Here is a 19,600-nt window from a genome sequence, read left to right as displayed (position 1 = left end):
CTAATAAATTTATCACTGACATGTTAATTAGTAGAATCATAGATTGGTTTGGGTTTGAAGGGACCTTCAAGATCATCTCATTCCAACCCCCTGCCACCGGCAGGAACACCAGACTAGGTTGATCAGAGCCCCATCTAGCCTGACCTTGAACACTTCCAGGGATGAGGCATCCAAAACTTCTCTGGGTAACCTGTTCCACTGCCTCAACACTCTCATGGGGAAGAATTTCTTCCTAATATCTAATCTGAGATTACTGTCCTTCATCTTAAAGCCATTACCCCCTGCCTGATTATTACACGACCTTGTGAAAAAGACAAATAATTGATATCAACAGGAGTGAATAAAAGCATTTTTGTCTGTAAATCTAGGGAGGATATATCACCTGATAGAGGCCTCCACCCTAGCCAATACCCAGCATATTGGAAATGGTGTGTCCTCTTCTGTCTAACCAGTCAAATGCTACCAGACACGTAGGTGCATGGCCTCACGCAAACTCACAACAGTATAGAAGGCGAAACCCAGCTCTAATGTGGTAAGAAGGAAGAAAGAACTGGGGGAAAAAACTGTTACTACTCGAGGTGGTTGTACAGCACCTGGCACACTGAGCACTGATCTCAGCTGGAGACTCTGTGAACCCAACATGTACTCACTACTGCCACCCATAACCTTAATAACAATCTGACATTTAAGACCGTTTTTCCAGCTATATCATCTAGCAAATTAAAAAAGAAAACATGACTCTGCCACAAGGCCTGTATAGATTGAATTTACCATACAGACCAATTTTTAATATTTTAATGATTTTTTTTTTTTTACTCAGTCTCCTTGATAATCATTAAGAAAAACATTATGTTTATATGTAGGAAATAGGCTAGTCCTGTGGCTGCCTGGAGAAATAAAAGCACTTCATGCAATTAGGCTTCCTCCTGTGCAGGGTCATGTTTGTTTGAATGGGGCCATGAGTGTCTGTGCCTTCACCCCAGGATCTTGACATGGGGGTTTTCCTTGTGCACAGCTCACTAAAATCCTGACGTGGGAGAACCAAGTGAACACAGCTGGGCACCTGCAGCCCTGGTGCTGTTCTAATTTGGCAGAACAAGGTAGCCTTGTACAACTCACCCACTAATGAAGTCACGTCCCTTTCCATCAACACCGAATAAGCCTTAATGTTCCCAGTGACAGCTCTGAGAAAGCAGTTTTCTTCTTTGCACTGGGTCAAATGTCTCACTTAAGCCTCATAATTGTGGCAGGAGCTGATGTCACAGCCTTTAAGCCCCTTCTGAAAGATGAGTTTCCACACTGGCAGTGCTGTGGTCCACCCATGGTAACAGGCTGTTTCAGCAGACAAACAGTCTGGACATTCCTCATTACTCAGAAATTCAAATCTAAGCATCTTTCTTTGATCTCTGCCCTCAGGAGTCAGGTCCTGAGTATTATCTATATGCTCCACTTTGGACTATTGGTTAAAACTAAAGGCAAAATTTGCCCTCGTGCATTTTTAAAACTGGCTCCACATGCTGCCCTACTTGGTTGCAAGCAAGAAGTGTCCAGCAGAGGGAAATACTTACATTGCCAGTGTTTTAGGGCATATTTTTATGAATGCAGCCCAGTTCCACATCCTTGTCTGTTTTATGTAATTGGTTCTTGGTCAATTCATTATCAGCCCTGAAATCATATCACATCCATGTTTTCTCCTGCTAATATAGTGGTATTCCCCATTCCTGCCCTCCACTGCTGCATCTACTGAACATCCACACCTTTGCATTGGCTGTTTAATACTCCTGTTGACATTTAAATATCCTTTCTGCTATAGAAAGTAGGGCTGGACTAAACATCAAAAGAAATCCATGACTATCTACCCCAGAAATGTATAATAAGGTCCGTAAAGAGAGAATCTGTAAATGTTAAGATTTGTTTCTTCCCAGTAGTTTTTTCCCATTAAACTGTCCCTGCTGGATCTGGTGGATTTGGTTCAGGAATTTAATTGAAGAAAGGAATATATGTATATATGAAGCTTGAAATTAATTCTTTCTGGGGACTGATCAGAGTCACTTACTTTTGAAACTCATTTCAAGTGTTTTACAATATGGAGCTAAAATAGAGCCACTGACTTCTCTCAAATCAAACTCCTCCATATCCAGCAGAAAAATACCTCAATCTTCACTGCAAAACATTTTAAAGTAAATTTTCAGTAATTCCAGTGACAGGGGAGGGTTAGTGGGTTACTTACAGGCCTTCCTGGAATGTGAGCACAGCAGGTTTCTGGTGCTCGGTGTAGAAGAAGGCTTCGGAGAATCTCCTCACCTGAGAGGGAGAAACACGTGAGTTAAACCTAAGTACTATGAGTCTAATAACAGAGCAATGACTGTCAGGACCAGATTCCTCAGTGTGGTAGCACCATTCTGTTGACAGAAAAAACCAAAGAGTTCAATTTTGCTTCAATTTCCCAGTCCAGCACAAAGCAGCTGATGCTGTTGCATATTTTGCTGTGAGGTAAGAAGTGCCCCTTGAAAATAAATCAAAATTTGGTTATCTGCATCTTCTGACTAATTTTCTAAAAGCGGTGAAATTTACCATTTCCCTCTGTATTCCTTAAAGCAGGGAAGATTTCTTCCTTTCCCACTATGAAAATTGTACAGCATTAGTGGAGCAACAACTAAATTAGAACAATTGATTGTCTCCTCTATGGGAATATCCACAGTGACTCACAGTGACTATCAAACCATCAAGACAGCAAAGGAAGTCGTACATGTCAGTCCAGAGGAGAATAAGCCCTATCATGGTAGAAACACACCTGCTTATGTCATGATACTTACAGAATGAGAGCTCTTCAAACCCCTTCATGGGCATTAGATCTGTTCAGTGTTGGATAATCAATTACAAAAGAGCCATGGATCTGAAGTGGCTGGCAGAGCACAGAGTGTGAAATAAGCTATAAAAAACTCAGTGCTGTCATCTGCCCTGGAATAAGCTTTGAGTTTAAATGAATCAAGCATAATATGCAATCAAATGTACTGAGCTGTTAAACTGCAGCCCATACATTCCTAATAGTAATTGTAAAAGTGACCTCTGTTACAGTGACAGAAAACTGCAGAGAAAAGCATATGTCACAGCATCTCAGCCTCTCCCTAAACCCCAGCTGTGCTTTAAAAAATGTTTTTTTCTGAAAAAAAGGACTAGAATCACTTCAAAAACCCTCTATCTTAATAGTAGGAATTTTCATATGGGGCTCTCCAAGTGTTTTCCAGTGCTGGAAAAGTATAATTACACACTGTTTATATGGGAAAGAACAATTTATATGAAGCATACAAGGATATATAATTTGACAAAGGGCAAGCAGGCAGGAGGCATCAGTCGAGGCTGGAAGAAACCACAGGCTGGGATCCACCTTACTGGAACTGGGAGCATACAGAGTTGGGTCCCTTGGCTGAAAAACACCCAGGTCCTCCCAGAATCAAGGGAGACCTAGTCAGACTAACCAGGGGAACCAGCTCAACCATGCTCTTGGGGAGAGAAACTGGAGGGTTGTTCTGGTCACTCTGGAGAGTCAGCAGACCTCCACTGACTTTGACAGGAGCAAAAATGTAAGCTGAGATGTCAATACCTTCATTATACACTCCTAAAGCTAAGCAAGGTGAATCCCGCCCTTTTCCCTACTGTCCCTGCTCTAATGATTAGATCAGACCGAGTTCAGCTCAGGGGATGTGCTGAACTGATGTCTGGTCAATAACCAAGAACATCCTAATGAAAGACAAAGCACTTGTTGAACTCATCAGATAAGTAGATCTGACAACATTAACTCAAATCACAAGTGGTTTTGTGCTTTCTTTATTACCAAGTACAAGAAGCAGTTTCAGCAATAGTAGTATTTTGTTTGTGTGCACCTCACTTGGAAAAAGGCAAATAGCTATATATATCTGTATGTGACAAAGACAAGAGAACAAATTTATATTCCTCATGGTAGTTTTGTGAAAGTAGTTGAGATAAAATCATATTTTTGGTTATTTGTCACTTTAACGTTTGTGGCTCTTAAAACAAACTCTTATGATTTATGGATATCTGACAAGTACAGGTGATATCTACCTCTTCCCACCCACCTCCTTGTCTAATTCTGGTGTTTGAAGTGCACTCATTTTAAGTAGGATCCCAAGTTGCACAAAAACAACAAGTGCTCATTCCAGAAATTGAAATCTGTAATTTCAGATCCTGGGCTTCACTTCTTTGCCTCTTGTCCCGCTCACCCCATTTCCCATAAATACTCATATAGGCAGAATTGTATTGGAAATATACATCTAGATAAAGCATTAATGCCTGTCAGGGCATGACCATTACTGAACTTGCTTATCATTACCCTTAGCATGTGATGTTCCTGAGTCAGATAAGCTGTGACTTCTGGATGGAGCGTTGCCACCTCTAGGAACTGGGTCCACAGGGCCAGGAGGTGAGAACAAAGCCAGGCAAGGTCCTTGCTTATCTGTTCTGCTATCTTTTCTGGATTGCTCAGCAGCTGGAGGAGAGAAAGGAAATTCCAACATCAAGACAGTGCTATGAAAAAGAATCAATTCTATGTTGGATTAAGTCCTTTTAGGAACAACAGCAACAACAAAAATTCCTCATGATTTAGAAGTATTATTATTAAAGCTACCATTTTCGGTTATTTTGCTCCAAATAAAGCTGGTGAGACTTTTACTCTTTAAAAGCCACATATTTTAGCGCAGAGGTTCTCAGCTACCCAGTTAGAGAGCAAGAAGTGGGAACAGACTCAATCTTTGCACACACTTTACTGCAGATGTAGTAAACAGGAAAAAAAAAAATCAAAGAATGTGGGTTCCAAATTATCCACCAGATGGTGCTGAATGCTCTGAAATAATAAACCATGACCCTCCTCTGTTAGCAAAAGGAGCCCTCTCAGCCATGTCACATTAGGATGCCAGGTGAGCAACTCGGGGGGAAATGAACAACAAACCAAACCCAAAACACTGTGTCCTCAACACATGATGGAAACAGACACCCCAGAGTCTGCTGTTGCTTCTCTTCCACACTAACACATGTTGGATCCCTGTGTGTCCTCCAGGTCTGGGCTGCAACTCTGTGCTTAAGCTCTGCAGAGAGAAAGCTCATGCCAGCAGCAAAGTCTCTGCACATCAGGCTTCCTGGTTTCACAATTTCATAGAATCACAGAGTCATAGAATGAGTTTGGTTAAAGATCATCTCGTTCCAACTGTCCTGCCGAGTGCAGGGACACATTCCACTAGATCAGGCTGCTCAGGGCCCCAACAAACCTGGCCTTGAACACTTCCAGGGATGAGGCATCCACAGCTTTTCTGGGCAACCTGTGCCAGTGTCTCACCACTCACACAGTAAAGAATTTCTACCTAATGTCTAATCTAAACCTGCCCTCTGTCAGTTTAATGCCATATCCCCTTGTCCTATCATTACACACCGCTGTAAAAAGATCCTCTCCAGCTCTTTTGTAACCTCCTTTAGGTACTGGAAGGTGCTAAAGGAGTCTCCCTGGAGTTTTCTCTCCTCCAGGCCGAACACCCTCAACTCTCTCAAAGTGTGTTTATAATTGTTAACGTAAGGAGAGACAGAAATTGCATTTTACCTCCATGTTTTGGCACAGAGTGCAGATCTGAGCTTTCATCTATTCCCATGGTCCCTATGTGTTTCCATGAAACCATTAATAATACCAGAAATACTTCAGAAGTAATACCAAATAGTACAATCAGCTCTTCACCAGGTCTTTCTTTTAGCTAGAAATGCAATCCAGCTGAAAGTCTGTTTATTTTTCATGTTTTATTATAAAGATAGTTTCCAGATTTATGACACTGAAAACTAAACTACCATAAAAAGTTAATTGTTTGCATGTGAGAAAAGCAGAGAAAATTTGTCTGTGGGTAACACAGATATTGTCACTGTGTTTACATTGCCTGGATGCTATTCTGTTTTAAGAACTAGTCCAAAATGGCACAAGATCCAGTATCCATTCTGGTACTAGAAAAATTATGGGGATACTTGGAAACAAAAGATCTTTCCCAAACGTTTCCATTTGCATAGTCAGGGAAGTACTTTATTTATGGTACCCAATTTTATATGCTCTGATTCAGTTAATTGTTAATTTTTAATTTTTTAAGCCAGTTTCTTACATCATAAAGTGGAAGCTCAGTCTTCGAGGAAGATACATTATTAATGCAAGTCATTTTAGGAGTAGTTGTGTGATGGCTATTTTTCAAGCTTATTAGTTCTTAAACTTCTGAAGCTATCAGAGAGGAAGGAAGGAAAGAAGGAAGATGGAAAGAAGAAAGGAGGGAAAAGACAATGCCTACTTCTACTGCACTGCTACACACAGGTCAAATCCCAGGAATTGTTTCTCAGAGTAAAATCCAGCAATTAAAAGATTACCAGCTGTGTCTGACTCCATCCCCACACCTGCTGCCAGGCTGTGCCCTGTGCTGCAGCTTTCAAAAGCCACACTGGTGGACACTCCGGTTTTAACAATGCTGTCACACAAAACAAATTAACAGGGCTTTTTTGAGGAGTTATTTTTCCTTGTTTGTTTATAAATCAATCAATTACACAATTGAAAAACTATTTCCCTTCCACTTTCTCCTGCATTGAGTATCTGCTGTGCTCTCAGATTGAATACAAAGTCATGGCAGGTTTAAACTCACTTTTTTTCTTTCTTTGTTTTTTTTTTTTTTTTTTTTTTTTTTTTTTTTTTTTTTTTTTTTTTTTTTTCTTTTTATTTGTATTTAATTTTAAAAATCGACCTTGCTCTGGAAACACAGTGGTAATGGGAGACTAACCCCACAGGCCCCTCTCTGTATGGGTTCTAATAGCTTTCTCTTCCTTTATAAATTACTGCTTTTCTTATGTTCTGCTGGGAAAAAAAAAAAAATGGTTTCAGTTCACATATTCCTAGAGGCAAAATACAGGGAGAGCACTGCAATACTAATCTGTACAGCACAGAGGTCCATGCACTGACACTTCAGAGATGCACCTACATCCCACCAATATTGTGCAAGGTCTCAACCTCTGTATCAAGTCCCTGCATATTCACTGTCTTTATAATCAAATAGATACATAGAAAAACATCATCCTATGACTCTAAGGCAAAACATTTTCCAGCAGGAAATTTTCCATACAGGAAAATCCATAGAACCAGCTGTTCTGGCTGTTTTGTTCCCTTATCTGTTGCCACACTGTCCTCATCAAATCTCAAGCACCAGTCAAGGCAGACTGGCTTTATTGATAATACCATGCAAAACACATCATTAAGATTTTAGGAAGAAGAATTGGACAGGAAGTGGAAAATACAGAGAAATAAATGATGCCATTTTCTGATGTATTCCAAGCCACACTGGACTTTCATAGACTCAGAAAATCAGTCCCAAGAAGACTCTAAATTTGTTATCTGTCCTGTACCATTACAGCTTCTAAACCTAGTACAGTTGAGCCCAATAACTTCTGCATATCTAAATCAATTTTATATGAAATGAGATTTCCTGAAAAGTATCCAAGTTAGGACTTAAAACTAATAAATTTTTAATTTCAGTTTTTTTAGCCATGGTTAACAAACATTACTCCACAATTTGTGACATGATTTTAAATGGATTTCCTGTTAGGTTTGGACTCATCTTCCTCCTTTGTTATCAAATTCAGTTCCCTGGGGAAGGGGTGGAGTTATCAAAACTGGAATTGTTAAAAAAAATGAGTAGATGTGGCACTCTGTGATATGGTTTACTGGGTATGGTGATATTTGGTCAGAGGTTGGACTCGATCTTGGAGGTCTTTTCCAACCTTAAAGGTTCTATGATTCTGTGACGAATAAAATTTATTAAGTATCTGATTCTAAAACACTTTTTCCACTAATCAGCTGGTGCTTTCATTCCTCCCTGGCACCCCTGACGACTTGTCTATGTCTCACTTGAAATAAACTTGGCAGAAGTAAGTTCAAGAGAGTAGTTCAGTCACTTCTGTGACAAAATAACTTTTTTCCTCCCATGAGTTTCCCTGTACTTTTAGGTATTTTTATTTGAAAAGATATGGTTGTACAACCTGCCAAAGCATCTTTTCTCCTGTCAGCAGAAAAGCTGTAATTGCAACCTACCCCAAATAATTTTTTTCTTCATGCTGATACTCAGGGTAGGCTCACCGAAGGATGTTAGAGTAATCCAGCTGGTGACTTGTTAAAAGTGACAGGGAACACCTTGTATGTGACTAATCAAAATGATGTGAAATAGCTGGTGGAAGAGAAACAAACTTTCTAAGGACACCATATTTCCTTTTTTCTCGCTCTGATATGTGACTGGTCTGTCTCAGTGCACTTGAAAAATGGACCTGAAAATCCTACGGGCAGATTCTGCTGGAGAAAATACCTGCAGCTCCATACAAAGCTGGGACAACGTCTCTTCCACAGATAGCTCCTCTGGGGAAAAAAAGAAACAAAGAAAAAGATCAGTTTTGAGAACAGTAGACGTGAAATGTTAATGTTCTGGTGTTTATTCATGTGAGAAATCAGTCAATTGTCACTTGCCTGACAGGCAAGTTCCTGTTTGGGTGTGGGCACTCCACAACACACCTTGTACTGGTGCAGGTGCAACTTCTGCTCATGAAACCTGGACCACCAAAGCAGTAGAAGCTGTTGCTATGAGGACAAAGACGACAGAATTTGGCTTTTCATTGCCTACTCTCTCTTTTGCTAGACATTTTCTCATTAGCCTTTGGTATTTATGACCAACTGCAGAACTGAATGCAAAGTCTGAGCAAACGATGTGCAAGAAGTGGTGGTTACAGAGGACTGTGCGGCGATACCAGATGCCTGACTAGTAAAAGATTGGGAATCTCTGCACTGCCTTGTGAGGTTTGAAGCACCCTATTACTCCTTCAGCAAGGAACAGTGTTTTGATGCAGTCCTGAGAGAATCCAGCACAGGGACACTCCACTTTAAATGCACCATGGACTATGAGGCAAAGGAGGACATCAATCAACTCTGTAACTTTGGCAGCTTGATTTTGCAATGCGGAACTTTCTAATAGTACCCGTAAAAACAAAAAAGCAGGAACAAGGCAGAAGAACCAACAAGCCAATTCCCTCCCCAATCCCCAAATGACTCTTCTCAAATAGTAATAATAAATGGGAAAGGACAGGCCAAGGTCAGAGCGCCTTGAAAAGACCTAATCTTAGCTGGTAAAATTTGGGAAATAATCATTACCATTTTTAATGTCTAAACTAAGTTGTTTGTTTTGGGTTTTTGTTTTTTGGGTTTTTTTTAATACACTACTCAGGGAGTTAGGAAAAAAATAATTAAGGAAGTATGCAGAGATTTATAGTCTTGGATTTATCTTAAATTTCTCTAGAAACCTATGATGAGATTAATCTGACCAACACAGATGTTATAGTTGACTGAGTCATTTACATTTTCCCCCTAGTCAGTGGATAAATATAGCAATTACAAGATGCATTTCATGCCATCCCAAAGCAGAAAGCATTACCTGTGTTAGATAACATATTTTTAAATGGGTCTGTTTCACCTCAGTAGTTGTAAGGAGACAGATATAAAAATTTGATTTACATCCATCCCACTGCGTGAATCTTACACCCCATGATTTTAATGAGTTTTCCAACAGGTATCAGAAGATCAGTGTTAAAATCAAATCTTCAGTAGGTTTTCAGACTGTGAATAAAATTATACAAATAGAATTCTGCTCAAGAGGCTAAAAAGGGTATTTGAATTTAGCAAATTCAAGAAGTATTTTTGCAAATGCAGTGCCTGCCTCTTTACCAGTAGTCATTTGAAATCTGAATAAATTTTATTTAGAAAGCCAGTCTATGCTCTGGGGCAGTCCTGGAGTAGTGGTCAACCAACCAAACATAACTCTGACACATATAACTCTGTCTGAGTGAGCCACAAATCTTTTATTATATGTGCCTGATAATTAAGATGCATTAAGCAGGAGTTTTGTTGCATGTTGTATTCTGATAGCTCATAAATTCCAAATTAAAATGCTGTAATTTCTTTTTTTCCTCTCACAGCTGGATTGAGTAACACAGTATATGCTTTAACCACCCTATGACTTTTAGGCTACCTTGAAGGGAAATATATGTTGGGAAACAAGACATGGAATGGAAAATAGGAGCTATCAAGTCCGTAACTGTGTCTGATGGTTCTTGTATACAAGCAGTATACTGGAAAATGGATTTTACTCCCTTTCAAAACCTGCTGTCCAATGCAACTGACCCTTCTAATGTAATTATCTCTGCAATATAACAAACTGATAACTCAAAATCTGCACACAGAAATACAAAGGCTTGAAAATGCAGATGTGAAATTATGGGCCACAGTTCCTGCATTTAAAGAAACAGGTGGGAGAGCAGGAATTAGTCAGGAATGTCTCTCATTTTCATAGGAGCTCATGCTGTCATTCCAAAGATGACTAAACACAAATTACAGAGCTCCAGCCAGCACTTTCACGCTGGACCTAACAGGCCTGACCAGCCAAAAAGAGCTTCTGCCAAAACCAGAAAATCTATTAAACAATTGAATTAGAAAGACAATCAGAATGATTTTGAAGAGCAAGATGTAATTGGCAGGGGAGAAATACTTTGTGAATTATAAAGAAAAGAATATGATTCAAAACCACTCATATCACCTTTCAGATTTTTCTTTTCAATTTAAAAAAAAAATGTTCACTCAGGAAAAAAATACTTTAAACTCTTCCCTAGATTTCATATCCATTCAAAACTGGAATTTCCACTTTTCAAAATGCAACTGAGGCAAAAAGTCACTGAAAGGCAAGTATTTTGAGAAATTTATCAAAATATTTTGTCCCTCTAGACATCAGGCTGCATCCTATAAAAGGATCCACATAAGCTGAGGAGTCGGTCATCTATGACAGTGTGCCAAAATAAACACTTATCAGAAAACACAGATGAAAATCCGTTTAATTCTCCAAACAACCCAAGAATTTTGTTACTGAAATGTGTGTTGAAAATGCAGCACCGTGAAATATTCCGTGATTTTAAATGTCTGTTCACTTACCCAACTTCAGCTGTGGTGAATCAGGAATCTCAGTCATTATGAGGGTGTAGTACGTGTGAAGTCCTCTTTGAGCATTCAAGAGCAGAAGACAGAGGTCCTTATGCCATTTGTATGCATGCTGCATGCAGTTTTCAGATGGGACATAAAAGCTGCCCTGCGTAGCAAAAGTACCAAGAAAATAAAATACAGAGATTAAAAATCATGGTCTCCATTTGTGCTAGAGGTTTCAGTCATGGACAGCCTTTCATTTCTTTTTACAAGGGGGTATAGTGATGGGACAAGAGGTAATGGTTTTAAATTAATAGACATTGGATATTAGGAAGAAATTATTTACTATGAGGGTGTTGAGGGACTGGTTGCCCGGAGGAGTTGTGGCTGCCTCATCCCTGAAGTGTTCAAGGCCAGGGTGGATGGAGCTTGAAGCAACCTCGTCTAATGGAAGGTGTCCCTGCCCGTGTCAGGGGGGCTGGAACTAGGTAGCTTTTAAGGTCCCTTCCAACCAATTCTGATTCTATGGTTCTGTGGTTATGATCAAGCAAATGGCCCCAAACAGAGATTTTAACCAAACCAACCTCACAGCCACCTTACTAGCTAGATGTGAAATCCAACAGTACCTCATTCTACACGTTCATCTTGCCTAAACCATAACAAAACTATTAGGTCCCAGTAATGTTGTCACATGAAAAGACCCTCTGAGCAAACAGTCCAACAGAGAAATCTATCCCTGTCCATCACACATGTCCCACTGTGGAGCCAATGCCTCTCCTCACAACACCCCCTCCCTGGCGGAGGAGAAGGGGTGGAAAGGACCATAAAGTTGGCTGCATTCACTTTCCTTTTCCATCATATTCTCTTATCCCCTCCTGCAAAGGTTATAGTTTGATGGTATCATGGTATGCTTTGTTATGTCTATTAGTGAAAAAAATGCAGATGGCATTGCCATCCCGTCATCAAATACCAGCCCCTCCATACTACAGGATCAGTGTCTGTATCAGTATATCTCTTGTGAGAGGATGTAACTGGACAGATAACAGTTTTTGTTACTACAAATATTTCCCAAACAACGCATTTATAATTAGAACGTAATCTGAGTTTGCAATAGGGCACTATAAATCAGAGGTTTTAACTCCTATAAAAAAATTCTTGTATAAATTACCCATATTTGAAATTTTCAGTGCTTAGATTTAAAGTAAAGCGATTTATTAATCCATGGGTTTGTTAAACATGGACAATTTGAAACTGAGACCACTGCTTATCACTTGATGGGGTGAGAATACAGTTCCTACATGCCAGCTAGGTACTGAGTGCCTTTTTGCACAGTGCAAATATCTGTGCATCTCTAGGAGTTAAGCAGCTTCGCCAACCATAAACTGATGCATCTCCTGTGATTTTCTCCCTTTGACTTCCCTAAAACCTGTATTTCACACCTCTTAGCTTGAGCTGGGAGGTTTCCCTGAGCTTTCTCACTTAAATCTTCAGGAAGTTAACTAGCATTCTGGGGTAGACACAAAGCGAACTGCTCATCAAGACCCACAGAGAGATGGCTAATGATAACTGATGGAATTGGTTGTTTTTCAAAGGTTTCAAAACGTCCAGCCTCAGCCTGAATATTTTTTACTCTCACCAGAGGGTACAGAAAAAGGGAGCATAAATAAATGCTGCTCAAAACAATGGAAAATTGGAAGTAGATCAAGGTACAATGTCATGAAAATATGCCCTCTTTTACAATCCATTGCTGATTTTTTTTAGGTTTAAGTTAATCTGGCATTTAAATGCCACACTGATGAGCAGAAGGAAGAATGTGAGCTAATTTCAGAGTTTGTATCAATGCTATAACATGGTGCTGTGCATGACTACATTTTAATAGGTTTATTTTCAGCCTTTCTTGGCATAGACTATAGTTTCAAACTAAAAATAAAAAGTAATGGGAAAATGCACCTGCAGGTGGGCTCAAAATTATCTGAACTAAAGATGTTTAAAATCTTACTCAATTAGTTCAGCTCTGAGTTCTTCAGTGTTTGTCTGCTTCTCTCATGGTACTTTATCAAATTTATCCTCAGCTGAATTGATTAAAATTCTTAGAGAACAGATACTTCAAATTATTGAAGCACAGGGAGAGTATTATAACGATTTACTTAGTGGCAAAACATAGAAAGAAACACTATTTAAAAAAAAAAAAAAAAGGACAAAAACGAAGCAATAAAACCAGTTCATTGGGCATTCCATATTAGAAGCATAACTTGGTCATTATCGTAGAAATTTAGAGATTCTTAAGTGGGAAGGGACCTTTGGAGATCACCCAGTCTACTTGTCTACTTAAAACAGGTCTAATAGGATCAAGTTGCTTAGTGTTGTGTCCTGCTGAGTCTTGAACATCTCTGAAAACATGGATTCCGCTCCCTCTTTGGCAACATGACACTGTCCCAGGGTTTTACCACCTTTTTGTCTTGTACGAATTCAGAATTTCCCAGGTTTCACCTTGTGTGTGTGTGGCCTCTCATCCCATTGCCATTCACCATCATGAAGATGTGGCTTCATCTTCTCTTTGTTGATTAATTAGGTAGGTGCAAATGGCAGTAACTCCCCCCTCCCGAGTCTTCTCTTCTCTGGACTTAACAAGACCAAGTTTCTTGGCCTGTCCTTGTACCTTGTAGGCTCCTATCCCTGAACACGTTGGTGCCTTTTGCAGGACTGGCTCCAATAAATCCATACATCTCTTGTACTGAGGAACTCAGGACTTCAGACACTTCTCTCCATTTCTGAGGAAAGGGAAAGGATTGTCTCCCTCAAACTGCTGGAACTGCTTGCAGGGGTGTTTTTTTTTGGAAGCACTGTTGCCTGTATCAGAGAAGTGTATCTACTTTCGTTGAGAATGACTTCAAACTTTACTTTCTCTTTTGTAGTCTCATGAATGGGAATTTACCTGCTTTGTGTTCTCTTTCAAACATTTCTACTGATTAACCCTACAAATCAGGATTTCAGGAAATAAATTAGATTATTGTGAATTCAAAAACGTCAGATACTTCTGAAAATCCTCTAAGTTCCAAAACACTTAGTTTCAGAGATACTGCCATGGAACAGCAACAGGTATCTGGAGGCATTGCCCTACTAATCTGTCTCCTGAAGATTTTAAATGCCAACCTAAATTTGTTTACTTACTCTAAAGCAAACTCTAGGATTGATGTCACTGTAGGGACTTTTTATTCTTGAATAGAAAGAATACATATATATATGGGGGATTAGGTTGGTTTTTTACCATCAGAGACAAGTCACCTCCTGATCAAACTTTTCAGAGCTCCAGAATCCTCTGGGATCAAGAGAAAGAGCAGAGTCTTTGCACTAATTTGGCCATACTCTATACAATACAATCTGGATCCTCATTTTGCAAAAGGAGATGCCTTAGGATGGAAAAAGTACAGCAAGAAAATGGGGCAATCCTCTAAAGTAATATTGGTTTTCCACATAAGTAGGATCATATTGAGTCCACACAGGCTGTTCTTTCTGCTCTCTCCTTAGAGGAATGCCATCTTCTAATATTAAGCACGGACTGAATAGAGACTATATCAGTGTATTTATCACAGTAAAAGGTTCCAGTTGTATACCTTCCACTTCAAGAGAAAACATATAAGGAAAAAGATATTCAAATATCTTTGTTAAAAGCATCAATAACAAATTTCCAGGCTCTGAGAAAAGGACTCATGTAGGCAAACTTCTGTTTCTGAGCTATCACCTCTGGTGAAAGATGCAGAACTGATAAATAAAAACATGTTACTGGGGAATGATTATTTTCATCACAAAACTGACAGCTCAAATCAAGGAACTGAACTGTGGTTACTTTCTCCCCTTAATTTTGAAGGAGGCATAGGACAACTAAGCACAGGTTCTACACTGTAGATAGAGAATTAGGAGCACTGAGTACAACCACAACAGACAAGTAAGATTTCCCCTAACATTGCTGTCCATTGTGATGTAAACTTTCTTCAAACTACAGTAAAATATGGTTGGTGTACATGTTTGGATAGAGGCCTGAAAAGATTGCTTCATGGTCTCTTTTCTCTTCCTGTCCCAGCTCTCTGGGAGGAGTATCTGTGCCAAAGAAAGGTGCTGTTCTTTGAGAATTCCACTGCATGAGAGGAACAGCATTGCACAGTCCAGGCCGTGCTGTGCATGAGTAAGAGGCCATACCATTAAGCTGAGGCATTTTGATGAAATTCTGTTAAATGGCAACTGGCTCTGAAACCCTGTTGTTTAATAGGAACATCCATCCTAATTTAAAAATCTTTTTGTCGAGACGGAAAGTGAGTGTGACAGAAAAAAGAGGACGAGCTCCAAATTTCTGGTCCTTCAGTGACTTAAAGACATTACTGCTCTCACAGGGCTGTTTCTTCTGAAAGTTGCCACACACACACACAGGATGTAGAGCAGGGTATTAGAGAGATTATTAAACCCACCTCAGGGGCAGTTTAAACTAATGTGAACTAAGGTCTGTGCATCCTGGTCTGCAGGGACCTCAGCAGGGCAGGCATCTGTCAGGTGATGCCATTTTATAAACTGTTGCAGCTAAATCAGCTCATCTTTCACTGCTCAGTAAGCTGAGAAATGTCAAGAAATGTCTTCCTTTGGGATGGTTTAAAGATTGCAAACCCTTCACACTCGCTATTTTAATTGCATCTTCTGTTCATTTATTCAGGTGATCCCCTATTTCCTGGGTTACAGCCTGAGACAGGGATCCAGGCTACAATACTAACAAATCAAGTTCGGTCACAAATATTTCACATGCTGTTCTAAGGGAAAACACTATTGTAAAAGTAGCACTCAGGAAAAACAGTGGCTATGACCCATTAAACAGCTACAGCTCAGCTTTCCAGGTTTTTTGAATCAGGAGGACAGATATTTGTTTGCTTTTGGTCAAAACAAAACTCCTATTAAAACAAAAAAATCATTCTGAAGCTGACAATCCCATCTTGCACAAAGCCTGATGGCTGCCCTGGTCTTATAACATCCTTATAAAAGTACATGTTGGTTTCCTTTGTAAAAATTCTCATGACCTTTTGAATTAAATCTTTTGGTCTACTGTTATTTTAATCCCATTATTCTGTAGGTAGACAGATTTTCCTGTGCTGGTTGTAAAATGCATCTGCACTGATTTCCTAGTCCAAGACCCTCTCTGCCTGTCATGGTAGACTGTATCTCTGGCACTTGCCCTTTCCTATTTCTGAAAATTTTGGGAGGACATGAATGGCTGAAAAATTTCACTTCAAGACTAAAGACCTAAAGATACTCTGAGAGCAAAGCTGGGTGACAACACAGGAGCTAATAGTACTGACACAAAAGTATTTCTTTCACTGTGCCAACATCATCAGAGGCAAAAAAGATCAAGAAAGCCAAGATATGATGAAAAAGAGGCAGCCTGGAAACTCATCCAGTACAAGACGGAAATTCTGCTTAGCCTTCCTTTTTTTTGTGAATGTATTTATACAAATATTTTTCATTGTCTTTTAAGCAGCAGCCAAATTAAATTCTAGCTGGGCTTTAACTGTTCTAATTTTCTCCCTGCATAACCTTGCAACATCCTCCTGAGTTGCCTGCCCCTTCTTCCAAAGGCTGTAAACTCTCTCCATCCAAAGAGCTCTGAAGTTCTCTTCTCATGAAAAATCTTGTGCATGTAGGCTTAATTCCTCCATTTCTCTTTCTACTGTGAAGTGATCATCAACCATAGAATCATAGAATAGTTTTGATTGGGAGGACCTTAAAGATCACCTCGTTCCAACCCCTCTGCCGTGGGTAGGGAGACCTCCCACTGCACGACCACATAAAGAAAAACCTCTTCAAATGTCAGTTAAAAACAACTGCCTATTGTTTTGAAAAGGTGAAGGCTTCAGTTCTATTTGATCATGTTGAGCAAAGCTAGACCCCAACACTGGACCATCACTTTGCCCATCTATCCTCTAAGATGTTCTTCTGCTAGATTTACCCATCCAAGTGAAATAGCCTGCAATATCAACAACTCCAAACAAACCAAACATTCTTGGCAATATCCCTGCTGAATACATTTAAATAAATCACCCTTTTAAATGAATAGATTTCCTGTGTAAAGCTTTTTTTCAGTCAGCAGATTTCTCCTATAATTAGAGTGTATTGCTTTATAAATGTACTTTTCCTCTGTAACAAGAGAAAGGAAAATTACTTGCAAAAAGCAAACACCTTCATTAAATAAGGTTCATGCCAATTCATTATTCAAATGCAGAGAACAATTTGTGGATATGCACTTCCAGTGTACTCAGTCCATCTAGCATCAAAAGGCACCAACTGGATTTTATTCTTTGTAATATACAGTAAGTAGCTTGTATTTGTTTTGTATTAAAGCAATTTCATAAGATATGTTAATTACATGCAATGTTCAACAGCAGCACTAACAGTTAGTAAATGAGACCCTTTATGTTTAATTTAATTCCTAACACATTTCACAATTCAGATTCAAATTGCTTGTCAAGAATTTTAGGATACTAAAATGCCATTCCAGGCTAACCACACAAGTTTTGAATTTTCCAACAGTATTCCAGTAGAGGAGAGCTAGCCTACCTTACTTACTTTTGTGAGAGATCTAGAGAACTGCTTGGAACAGAGGAATAACTCTCAGTAACCTAAGATGAATACAATTTCTGAGACCAGAGCACCTGCCTATTCATCTACAAGCCCATTTTGATCATCTAACAAGCAAATTTGATTGTAGCTTCAAACTCAAGGGCCAAGGAATTTCTTCATCTCTACTTTGGATGCTGTTTTCTAAGGTAGGAGATTTCCTGTTATTTGGTGGTTGGAAATGAAATTATAGTTATGGTTTGAGCTAGAACTGAGTGTTTACACCTCATTATCTTTTTCTTCATATTATTTTATAATTAACTGGGGAGGGGGGACAAACCAGGAAGGGAACCATTATGCCAGGTTTTTTTATACTTGTTAATTATTTCACAGATATTTAGATGTGCAAAGGTTTTGGTTTTTTATGAAAGAAAAACAGCAACAAAAAACCTCTGTGGTCTTCTGTGACCACTCTACCACATGCATCATCAATTGCTATCAAGTGTCTTAAATTCCCTATGAAACAACTCATTAATATCTCAACTGTTTATGAAAGACTGTTCTAGAAAGACCTCTGCAGGAATATTTCCCATTGGCCAACCACAGGAGTCTCATCTGTGTTTGGTTGGGTCAGTTCTGGATCAGGAACCTCCCAGCAGAAGCTCTGGGACAGCCAGACTGACCCCCTCAGGGCGTTTGTCACTGTGCCAAAGCACACAAGTTGTACTGTGTACAACTTTTCTAGGAGCTTCTTGGAGGAATCTCTGGGTCTGACCAAAATTCCCACCCAGAAAGGTCCTACAGCAATGGATTATTGTTGATTAATGATTGCCACCTTCTCTCAGGTTGATTCATTATCTCATTCATAGAGGTAATAAACAGAGGGGTTCCTGGACCACCAGTGAATTAACACCTAAGTGCACTGGGTGTCCACACAGACTCAACCCTCACACCTTACTATTCCAGAACTATAGGATGAACTTGAACTTCATATTTATAACACATTTATCACTTAAATTCCTAGTTCTGGACACTGATGTTAAAATGTTTTATATCATAGAAGCTAAAAATTCTTTAAGAAGCTTAATTTCCAAAACATTCACATTACTTACATTGCAGTTAAGACAGAGACCCCAACAAAAAGAGAAAGTCTGCTAGCCCTCCACAGAGGTAGAAAGCAAACATAGATTTACTACATGGCTAAAATCATTTTAGTTTTTAATTTATCCTGACCTTCAATTCTTTTCCTCCTTTAACCAATTTTTTTTAATTTTATGCTGAGAAACCAAGAATGGACTCAGAGATGTTCCCTTTTCATGTGAAGGCACACACATGATTACAAATGTTGAGAGAGATATAATATATCCCTATTAATCAAATCAATGTTGTGAATGAAAAATGTAAAATCTACAGTGGTGGGAGAAGGACAAATTTTTACTCCATTTGCTGAAACTGGTTGCATGTCAGAAATTATTTTTGCCTTAGAGAGGTTATCATGCAAATATGTCAAACTGAACTCTCAGAGAAGACCAAAGAGGGAAAGAATGTTTCCCAGCCATTCTTATGGCAGAAATGACATGACATTCAAAGGGAATAAAAGGACACAGATTATTTTAAATTAAAAAATTTCAATGAGAGTATTTCATTGGAAAATAAACCAAATAAAATATCCCTGAAAAATTCTGCTTTTGGGTTGACTGAGAATATTTTTATAAATTTATATGGTATGTATACAAAAAGAAATATGTATGCATATAGAGTTTTTTAGAGGTTTAGATTGGCTCTTAGCAAAGATTTCTTCATTTAAAGGGTTGTCAGGCATAGGAACAGGCTGCCCAGGGAAGTGGTGGAATCACCACTCCTGGATGTGGCACTTGAGGACACAGTTTAATCGTGAACATGATGGTGGTGCTGAGCTGACAGTTGGGCTTGAGGATTTTAAATGTCTTTTCCAACCTTAATGATTCTATGATT

The 19,600-nt window shown here is 39.1% G+C and overlaps 1 protein-coding gene across 1 annotated transcript in view; it reads right to left on the bottom strand.

Annotated features, from left to right (window-relative positions):
- The window catches only part of FAM135B (family with sequence similarity 135 member B), a 118,543-nt gene that overhangs the window by 16,073 nt on the left and 82,870 nt on the right, over positions 1-19,600 (bottom strand). Inside the window, exons 7-10 of the mRNA XM_027909147.1 lie at positions 11,045-11,198; positions 8,382-8,431; positions 4,352-4,507; positions 2,231-2,304 (exon numbers count right to left, since the gene is read on the bottom strand). Of these exons, the coding sequence (XP_027764948.1) occupies positions 2,231-2,304; positions 4,352-4,507; positions 8,382-8,431; positions 11,045-11,198 (434 nt within the window). The remainder of the gene's footprint in view (positions 1-2,230; positions 2,305-4,351; positions 4,508-8,381; positions 8,432-11,044; positions 11,199-19,600) is intronic.

The sequence above is a fragment of the Empidonax traillii genome, unplaced genomic scaffold (assembly GCF_003031625.1).
Source record: "Empidonax traillii isolate 1590-97213 ecotype Southwest subspecies unplaced genomic scaffold, ASM303162v1 scaffold1962:size128196, whole genome shotgun sequence".
Taxonomy (NCBI): domain Eukaryota; kingdom Metazoa; phylum Chordata; class Aves; order Passeriformes; family Tyrannidae; genus Empidonax; species Empidonax traillii.
Note: the sequence above shows the minus strand (reverse complement) of the source record. Positions and strands in the feature narration are given on the sequence as shown.